The sequence below is a fragment of the Macadamia integrifolia genome, chromosome 3 (genome assembly GCF_013358625.1).
Source record: "Macadamia integrifolia cultivar HAES 741 chromosome 3, SCU_Mint_v3, whole genome shotgun sequence".
Taxonomy (NCBI): Eukaryota; Viridiplantae; Streptophyta; class Magnoliopsida; order Proteales; family Proteaceae; genus Macadamia; species Macadamia integrifolia.
Window position 1 is genome coordinate 18,893,412 of NC_056559.1, and position 10,765 is coordinate 18,904,176.

The 10,765-nt window shown below is 38.1% G+C and overlaps 1 protein-coding gene across 2 annotated transcripts in view; it reads right to left on the reverse strand.

Moving 5' to 3' along the window:
- Positions 1-10,342, reverse strand: part of LOC122074042 (WD repeat-containing protein DWA2-like) — a 33,701-nt gene extending 23,359 nt beyond the window's left edge. The window contains exons 1-5 of one of the 2 annotated variants that reach the window (XM_042638832.1): positions 10,170-10,342; positions 9,986-10,069; positions 9,727-9,859; positions 3,410-3,521; positions 2,675-2,774 (exon numbers count right to left, since the gene is read on the reverse strand). In XM_042638832.1, the coding sequence (XP_042494766.1) occupies positions 2,675-2,774; positions 3,410-3,521; positions 9,727-9,859; positions 9,986-10,069; positions 10,170-10,214 (474 nt within the window). In that variant the 5' untranslated portion in view covers positions 10,215-10,342. The remainder of the gene's footprint in view (positions 1-2,674; positions 2,775-3,409; positions 3,522-9,726; positions 9,860-9,985; positions 10,070-10,169) is intronic. The other variant, XM_042638831.1, reaches the window with a different exon arrangement.
- Between the last annotated feature and the right edge of the window lie 423 nt (positions 10,343-10,765).

Consider the following 10,765-nt stretch of genomic DNA (forward strand, 5'->3'; position numbering starts at 1 on the left):
CTCTGCTTGCCATTGACAGTACCCGCAGTTGGCCCAGAATGATGGTTTGTCTGGTGTTGATGAGGTCATAGTGGTATGAGCCTCGCGGATTTGGCCTTGGTCCACTTGCCATGAGATCCATAGAAAGATAACAATCATTGATCTTTACAATGGCACACTTATTATCCAAAATTCAAAGGATATGGCAATGTCACTCCACCTGCAGTTGCTTTCTATGGTAAACCTATCTAATCTGGAGGAAGCCCCAGAACTTCTCATAGAAGCCTTTCAAACTGCTTTGACCGCACTGACCTAACTTCCAAGAACATTAACCCTACTGTTCTTCAACTCTCCCAATTTTTCTCTTCCACTTTTTCGGCTCATCACCTTCTCCTCTCCTCTCTCAGAATCATACAAAACCTGTCCAAGTGAAATTTCCAAGCAAAACCCTTTTGTCCAAGAGAATGGTGTCAAAGTTGCCTCGATCACTTTCAAATTTGTGTTTTCGTTTCTGATTCTGATCATTCAATTGTTATAGTTGGACTGCAGGTTAAGGGCCATACTCTGCTGTGGGCAGGAGATTCAGTAGCAGGGTCCATTGTAAGGTAACTTACTGTTATGCCATAAAGACAAGATGCAGGTTCAAATTAACATTTTCCACACATTTGGGTGGCATTTGCACAATGACTGTTTTTGTCCATCATGTGGTCACAGAGTTGGTTTGTGCAGAAGGGCAGTGAAATGTAGGTTACAACGTATTTTTCACCGACTTTGGTTACAACAAGATTTTCCTTCACATATTTATAAGGAAAACAAATGAAAGTTGTGCAAGTCTAAACCTTTTAGGTAGGTAGACTAACTTAACTAACAAGGACACTAAAATTCTTAACTAATTAGAATTGTTGAAGCCTATATCTTCTAGATAACTTCTAGGTAACTTGAGCCCCACACTACTAATCATAAGAGGACTCTGTAGTGACTAAACTAAAGCCAACTACAGTACCTAATGGACCCACTACTGATTAATATGTATTTTCATACACCCCTTCGGAACTCCACTTTCGGGCTTTATAATTCAGCCCATTACAAAAAATACCCATCAAATTTAAAAGTCCATGCTCATTAGATATCAAATAGGACCAATTTTTGGACTAGGCTGCATCAGCAATGGCACCATGCAAGTTCTGGCATGATACAAGAACTTAACAATCAAATGCATCAACACAGGCCTAGTCAGTGAAAATAATGCAAACTTCAAGGCATGCAAGTGTATCTCCCATTAGGCAGGTCAATGGGAGGCTCCACTTGCACCATCCCCCATCAATTAGGGTTTCAGATAAACCTAACAGATTAGAGGTGGCTCTGTTGTGGAAAGAGAAGGGTGGCTGCCTGTAGTAAACTTATTTAAAAATTTCATAGAACCCCTCTAGTGGTGGATCGGCACAATGGAGAATGAAGACAATTAGGCACAAGTGTCCAGAATTGTAATGGGATTTGGAAAAGGATCCAAAGATTAAAAAATAAATCTCATTAAAGAAACAGAGCAATAGAACACGGTGGGAACAGAATGATTATACAATCACACCCTCACAGTAGATGAAACAGAGGCAGGGTAAGGGGATCAATTCACCAGAGACGACCGAAAGCCATCATGCAGAAAAGGTCGCCAACATTCATGTTGCACTCTAAGAATCACTTAAACCATAATTTCATGTCAACAAGTTATATAGCATGCATCCATTATTAATTATTACCAATCAAATAAGAAACTGAATATAAATTGTCACCAAATTCCACCCCATCACTTCACAAAACAAGTATGAAGGTTCTTTGAGCATCCCTCCATTGGTTATAGACATTGTAAAAGGAAAAGTTCAGACCTTTTATCTGATGGATGTTTAGCCTCAGAGATTTATGGAATATTTGGTGGAAATTTTGCTGAACAAATTGAATTCAAGTCTGTAAAACTCACAATCCTACTTTTTTTTTTTTAAATAATTTTTTTTTTCTAGATAACCTACATTTCTTAATTAACAGAGATAAAATTTGAAGCTAGAAGCTCAGTCCCTCTCAACCATAAGAATTTATTACTTTAATGTACTAGTACAGATGGGTAATAGATTAGGTGGTTCTATAACTCTTCTCTTCTTACTCTTTTTCTTCAAAATGTTTTCCTTACTAAGATGTCAAGCAGCCTAACCACATCTCAAAGCCTTATTCTTGGACTATAATACCATAACTCTTAGCTTGGGTTGTAGAGTCACATATCCATTCCCTATAAACTCCATTTACGTAATAATTTTCAAACTACCACCATTCTTCAGATTTCAACACAGAAAAAATGGTAAAAATAAATTACTCAACGGCATGAAGAGGTGAGATATAAGAGCATACATGCATGACATTTTACCAGGACAGAGGCCAGGACCATATGCTCAAAATAAGAAATAATTATGAAGACCATTCAATGTCTGGAGAGGAAATATGACCATAACAAGAATGAGATTGCAAGATACTAGGTAAATAAGCACATAGCAGTCTCAGGAAATTGAAATTTCAATTAAAGAGGTTATTATACGATAACCACAGAACAGAGAGAAACAAAAAAACCTTCAATTCAGCAACCCATTTCTTGTTACACATATCCTAGATAATTGACATTGGATCACTCCAAGGAATTCCTGATTGACCACACCTGTGCAGTCTTTTTTGAATAATCCAGACTCCACAAGAAAACATTTCCTTCATCAATGCTAATCAACTTATCATGCCTTCCAGATGGCCACCAAAGAATGCTGTCAATGATAGAATGATAAGAAAAGGAGAGAGTTAAATAGTCAAAGAAAAAGAAATGCTACATGACGGGTGGCGGGACATACCAAAGCTATAGAAACCAATATAGAATAATTTCAAGAATTTTGAACTGACTTAATTATCAAGAAAATACAGCTCAAGCCCCATACAAAAAGATTCTTCTGTAAGACAGCAATCAACAAAATAATTTCTCTCCAATTGCTTCAAATAAGTTTGCTTAATTTGGAGAAACTTCTCAAGCATATACATTCATATCCACAAGAAGAATGCTTCTATGAGTAGAGTGTTGTAACTTGTAACCAAGCATGCATAAACTTTTTCAGACAAGATATTAAACGGTGATGGGCTGGCACCACACTCAAGACCTGAATATTCAAATCTAGAAGTTGAAATCCGCTCACCTACATCTTTAGATGGAGGAAGTTGGAAATGACAGATGAGTTTAGTATAAAGGACACAAATACACGGGTATGCAAGGACACAATTTTGTGACACAACCACAGTGGCACACACCAGAGATCTAATTAATTTCCTAGTGCCAACACTATATAATAAATGGTCTACGTTGCCACAGGAGAAAAGAACAGAAATGTGGATCCAAATACAAATAACTCACCTTTTGATCTTCCCAGCATGTGCATCTAGCGAAAATAGTTGTTCCAATTGTGGAGAATTCGATTGGCCATATAACTCGGGGATTCTCCAAACAGCTGCTCCAAATAATTCACCTATTACAGCATGGATTGCTATCAGACCACCATGGCAGTGACTATGATTGGACAAGTCCATGTTATATAGTAAAAATCAGCAAAAGTAAGCATTGTAATTATCACATACACACTAAACCAGGTTTTAAGAAAATAAATTTCATTTGTTCAACCTTTTCTTCTTGTTTGTCCATCTAAAATGCCAACGAAATCCTATTTTAAAAAAATGAACCAGATCATATGGTTGAACCATTTGGACCATGAAAAAGAAGGATTTGTGATTGAATCAACCTTAAGGACCATGACATCTCTCCAAATAATGGACAGTGAAAAGATCATCCAAACATGAACAAAACATTTGAAACAAAATCAAACATTTAAGTCATCAGACACAGAACTAATATATACGTATTTACAGATATCTAAATAATGATCAATTCTCGGCCCCATTTAGCTAGGATAAGGGTGACTTGAGATATATAAATAGTTATATAATGATTTGTCTACCAAACAAGTTTAGAGATTTCTAAAATCTGCCACAAAATGGATGTAATGGTCTTCTCAGGGTTTCACTTCCAAGTGCAACTAGAATCTTAAATAATAAGACAGAAACACAAAAATTGAATTTCTAACTCGTCAAACTGACAGTTGAAGTTAATCACCAACCTACAGTGGCACACCAATTTTCTGGAAACCCAAATGCCAATGCCTACTGATGCAGATTAATCATCAAAATAGGCTTGTTTTATTAGGAATAAGCCTAGGGTTGGGTTCCATACATGTTGGGCCTTTCATCCCATGTGTTTTGAGTATAATAGGCCACTTTTATGGGCCTAAACTAGGGGTTCTAAGGTTGCATGCGGGATTCACTAATTTGTTTCCTTTTTCATTAATTTCCTTTTTAAGTTGGGTTTGATTTGAGTTATATTTGTTTCCTTAGGTGTCAAGTTGTTAGTTGAGTCAAGTCATTAGTAGTTAGTGTCATTTTCAACTAGTTTCTAATTTCAGTTTTTAGCAACTATTGTATTAGGAGAATATTTGGTTTCCTATTTTAGGAACCTTCTATTTTGTAATTCCCTCCCCCATCAACATTATAAATAAAGAGGAGGAGGCTCCTAAAGTTCAGAATGATTTTGATAAAAGAATTAATGGCTGCTGCTATTGTCTTCTCCATGAAGATTTGTCTTGTGTTTTATCAAGGCTGATGGAATTGGTGTTTGACCCAATTGACTTTTTACGGTCTGAAGCCCAAGAGGTTCCTTTCAAGTGCTCTTCTTCTTCTTTCAAGCTATTTCTCTCATCTCTTCTAAAGTATACAAGATGATAAAGTGCTGGTTTCCTTCACAGGTATTTAAGTCCCATTCCCTTGCCTATTCTGTCCAGCGATGGAGAGTTCTGTGAAGAATTCTCAGATTTTGGCCAGGCCTATTTCCCTTTCTGTTTGGTCTGAAATTTTGATCAAAGATTCCTCTCACCTAGGGAAGAACTCGATCCACACTAGAGCCTATTCTGATTAGTGGTATGCAAGATATATGAAATCACCATAATTCTGTCTTGTAGTGCTAGCGATTCTGTTTTCAGACCTGAAACAGAGATCAGTTAATTGGACCCGCTTACCTTTGATTATCTGAAGTTTGATATGTGTGTTGAGTGACTTTTTGGGCTTAATTTTCTGTACCCTAGCTACCCCATGATGCAGATTACTTACCAAAATGGGCTTTTTTTATTAGGAATAAGCTTAGGGTTGGGTTCCATACATGTTAGGCCGTTGATCCCATGTGTTTTGAGTGTAATAAACCACTTTTATGGGTCTAAAAGGGGGGCTCTAAGATTGAGTACGGGATTACTAGTTAGTTTCCATTTTCATTAGTTTCCTTTTTAGTTGGGCTTAATTTGAGTTATATTTGTTTCCTCAGGAGTCAAGTTATTAATTGAATCAAGTCATTAGTAGTTAGTTTCCTTTTTCAACTAGTTTCTAATTTCAATTTTTAGTAACTAAAGGACTTTCTATTTTGTAAGTTTCTAATTTTAGGTTTAGTAACTAGGTGAGTTTCTAATTTTTGTTTCCTATTTCAGTTTTTGGAAACTAAAGTTAGTTTATATTTTCTTGTAACCCCATCATTATTATAAATAAAGGAGAGCTCTCATCATAGAGAGACGAATTTTATGAACAAAAGATGCTGCTGCATTTTTTCCTCTGGAGGTTTCTTTGTGTTTGATCAAAGAAGAAGGGTTTGGTGTTTGATCCAAACGACTTCTTGCGGCGTGAAGTTTAGGAGGTTTTCTTCAAGCTTTCTTATTTCTTTCAAGTTTGTTTTCAAGGTTCTACTGCTATCAAAACAATCAGGTAAGGGTTCTAATTTGTCTACAGAATTTCTGGGTTAAGATTCTCTATTTTATCTACTGTTGGCCTAGCTGTTTTGAGAGTTCTGGCCATCCGATGGCCTTCTAATTTTGATCGAAGATTAGTCCTATTCTGAAGGAAGTTCGATCCAATTTTGAGGCTAATCAGACCACTGGTTCCTGCTGAAGCTCACTTCTGGCCGGTTATGGAACTTGACTGTTGCTATTCTTCTCCAATGGGTTGGACTTTTAAATCAGTCCTTAGATGTGTTATTAGTTCCTTGATAATACTCTGCTGAAAATTCAGAAGTTAATGCCAGATTTCAGAACCTACTGTCAGAATTGAGTTCTGATTTGGTTATCTGGTCCTGATATGCTTTGATTCTGATCCTACTTATTCAATTACTCTATTTCTGTTGCTGGAACTTCTAATTGTTGATGCAAACTCTGTTTCCTGAAATTCCTGATTGTGGATCTGCTAATTTTGGTTTCTTCAAGGACTGTTGACTGATTTAAGTTGGACTGTTGTTGCTGTTTACTATTAGGGGTTATTGGTTGTTCTTTGGTTTAACTTTCCTGCAGTCTTGGGTCTGGTTTGGTTGTCAAATCCATTCCTACATTACCCTATTTAGCTAGTCCCATTCTAGTCTCAGAAATCCTTTATTCCTGGACTCGGCAGACTTGGTTTCAGCTGATTTTTAAATCTGACTTTAATTTGTGTTAAGGTTATTGATTGTTCTTTGATTAAAAATTCCTGCAGTTGAGACTTGGTTAGTTCACCTACCCTAGTCTACATTAAGTGGTATCAGAGCATGGCTAAGAACAACCCTATGGCTGAGATGAAGGCATCAATAGCTTCTATTGTGGAGATGTTACAGGCTGTGAGGGCTGTGAGGGCTGATCAACAAGCTATGAGGGCTGAACAACAAACTCTTGGTGCAAGGATGTTGGCTATGGAGACCCAACCACAGCAACCTACCCATGACACTCATGTACCACCTGAAGTGGAAGCCCCTATAAACTCAGTTGCTCAGTTGGCTAACAGGAGACCTAACCTTAACCTGAGAGCACCACAGAGGGTTCCTGTAGTGCAACCTACTTTTGAAGAACACATAAGGGGTTAATTTGAGACTAAACATCCCACATACCAAAGGTACTCCGAAAATTCACAAAAGGTCAAACTTGATCTGAAGGAGTTTGATGGTAGACATGAACCCCAATTGTTCTGTGATTGGGCAATTGCATTGGATGACTATTTTGACTACTATGACCTACCTGAGGAATGGAAGATTAAACTAGCTCGTGCTAAGCTAGTTGAGGCTGCTCGTGATTGGTGGATAACCTATGAGCAAGAGTTGGAAGACCATAGTAGAGAGCCTACTACTTGGGAGGAGATAAAGCTTGAACTATCTGACAAGTACTTGCCACGTAACTTTAGAGCTCGCATACAAGACCAACTGAATTCTCTTCGTCAGGGGAATATGACTGTGGCAAAGTATATGAACAAGTTTGATGCACTTTATTCTCGCACAGGCATTAGGGATAATGAGAGGTAATTACTTTCTCAGTTTCGATTGGGATTGCAAGCTGAAATCAATAAGGGAATTGGTGTTGTGGATGTATACTCAGTGACGGATTGCTTTGACAAGGCCCTACGAGTAGAGGAGCTAATAGCATAGGCAGGTAGAATGTTTGGTTATCAAGCTGGGGAGGTCACGAAGAATTTTCTAGCCACTAAACCTAATAGTTCAGCACCCCCAAAGGCCACATTTCCTCCACGAGGATGATTATAAAGGAAAGCACCTATGACAAAGAACAACAAGGTACAATGTTTTCATTGTTAAGAGGTAAGACACTTTGCTAAGTCTTGTCCACATAAGCAAAGGGTTAATGCAGTGGCTGAAATTGAAGAACCCAATGGGGAGGATGAGTCAGCTCTTTACCCATACCCCTTAGATGATGAAGACGATAATGACTATGACCCAGAAGATACTAATGATGATGGCACTTATGGCATTCATGTGATTAGTAATGTCTTGGTGGCTGAAACCATGGAAGAAGACCCCACTGAAGGATTTTACATTGAAGAGAGCATAGTAGACAAGACAAGAGTTGTGGAAGATGAGGTCGTGATTGAGAGCACTCCACAACAAGTCCTTGAAATCCTTGATGAGAAGGTTACCAACATTGATGACTCTATGCATACGACATTCACAGTTGGTATTGATTCAGAGGTCGAGCCTATAAAGTTTGTTATGCCATCATGGTTTTTTGAAGAGAAAGCTCCACGCCTTGAAGACTACATTCTGAAAGTTTACAAGCAACCAGAATTTTGTTTGGGAATGGTCAAAGTTGCTACTCACATGTTGTTTTCCCCTTATCACATCAAAATTTGAAGACGAATTTTTTCAAGATGGGGAGAGTTGATGCAAATTAATCGCCAAAATAGGCTTGTTTTATTTAGAATAAGCCTAGTGTTGGGTTCCATACATGTTGGGCCTTTGATCCCATGTGTTTTGAGTGTAATAGACCATTTTTATGGGCCTAAACTAGGGGTTCTAAGGTTGCATACGGGATTCACTGATTTGTTTCATTTTTTATTAGTTTTCTTTTTAAGTTGGGTTTGATTTGAGTTATATTTATTTCCTTAGGAGTCAAGTTATTAGTTGAGTCAAATCATTAGTAGTTAGTTTCCTTTTTCAACTAGTTTCTAATTGCAGTTTATAGTAACTATTGTATTAGAAAAATATTTGGTTTCCTTTTTTAGGAACCTTCTATTTTGTAATTCCCTCCCCCATCAACATTATAAATAAAGGGGAGGGGGCTCCTAAAGCTAGGAATGATTTTAATAAAAGAATTAATGGATGCTGCTATTGTCTTCTCCATGAAAATTTGTCTTGTGCTTGATCAAGGCTGATGGAATTATTGCTTGATCCAATTGACTCTTTGGGGTGTGAAGCCCAAGAGGTTCCTTTCAAGTGTTCTTCTTCTTCTTCTTCTTCTTCAAGCTATTTCTCTCATCTCTTCTAAAGTATACAAGGTGATAAAGTGTTGGTTTGCTTCACAGATATTTAAGTTCCATTCCCTTGCCTGTTCTGTCTATTTGGTCTGAAATTTTGATCAGAGATTCCTCTCACCTAGGGAAGAATTTGATCCACACTGGAGCCTATTCTGATAAGTGGTTTGCAAGATATATGAAATCACCATAATTCTGTTCTGTAGTGCTAGTGATTCTGTTTTCAGACCTGAAACAGAGATCGGTTAATTGGACCTGCTTACCTTTGATTATCTGAAGTCTGATATGTGTGTTGAGTGACTTTTGGGCTTAATTTTCTGTACCCTAGCTATCCTATTTATCTAGTCCCATTCTAGTCTCAGAAATCCTTGATTCCTGGACTCGGCAGACTTGGTTTCAGATCTGATTTTTAAATCTGATTTTAATTTGTGTTGCTGTTATTGGTTGTTCTTCGATTAAAAGTTCCTGCAGTGGAGACTTGGTTAGTTCACCTACCCTAGTCTACATTACCTACAGCATTGCATGCATTGAGGAGTCCTAATTCATTAAAATGCCCCATGATATATTATCAGTGATTTTATTTCGACAGTCTCTGTTGATGTTATGTAGTTATTATTTGGTTATGTATGTTATGTGGTTATCATTAGGTTATGTCAAATTGTAACTGGTTACAAGTTCTATTCTTAGATTTGACCCTACTAGAGTATATCATGTATTTATTTCTGTATTCACCAGGAGAGCGTCATTAGCTCAAATTTAATGACCATCTCGTTGATGAATTGTCGGAGTGCAGAGACCACATTAAAGCTGTTTGCCTTATCCTTTTCCTTGCTAGAAGGAACAGACAAAATCAAATCCATGACTCACCAGAAGAGTAAACGGTGGAGAATATTCGTTGATCGAAGGGGCAGGATGAGAGATCCCAGATCTCATTAGGATGTGAAAATAAACCCTCGCAAATGAGTTCCGTTCCAGACGAAGAAAGCCGTATCAAGTGTACCTGAAATTTTATCCAAAAACAAAGAAGAGAAGTACTGAGTTCATGGAGATTTGCTTGGATCGAAAACAGACTACAAAGCTAGAACTGCTGAAAACAAATAGGCTCCATGGCATCTTCGTAGATTACCTCGTTTTCTTCCTTGAGACTGAGAGTACCAGCAATGAAGCTGGTGTTGTCTGTATCTGCCTTGACATCTGCAATGCATCGGGCCTGCAAATGAACAAATGACGAGAAGAATTTGTGAAGTTAGGGTTCAAACAGCATCGGATTTGTAGTGTTAAACAGAGAAATGATCTGGATTTTGGATCACCTGGTACTTGAGACCATAGCCGATGCCTGTTGATCCTCCCTGCATTGCTGTCCGTAGTAAACCGTTAACTATCCGGGGATCCAGCCAGCTCTATTTTTATTCTGCAGTCTTTAAAGTCTCCTCTCACCAGTCACCGCTCACCACCCACAAGAGGCCTCAATCGACATTTTACTACAATGCGTGGTAAGGACTAAGGATTAAGGAATACGAATGGGCCGCGACTGGCCCGGGCTTGGCCCTGTTTTTGCTACTGGGGAAGGAGAAAAAAAAGCCACAAATATTTTTTTTTGGGTATCAAAGGCCTGCCTGAGGTAGTCCCACATGCCTATAGTGATCCCACAATCACATGGATCGGGGTAATACCAGAATTGAATGAAAACCTTTCAAATTTCACTGAAAGTAGCAACGAGTACCAAACACCCCTATGTGAGTGGCTCCAAGGAAGTAACATGAGTCGAACTCATAACCACACGCTTCTTAAGGCGAAGATCTATTGCTACAAATTTTCCTTTCACCCGTGGAGAAAGGCAGAATTTCCACATCCATTTACATAGTATCCATCAGATCAATATCACTAAATAAAGTTGAACGGCTTT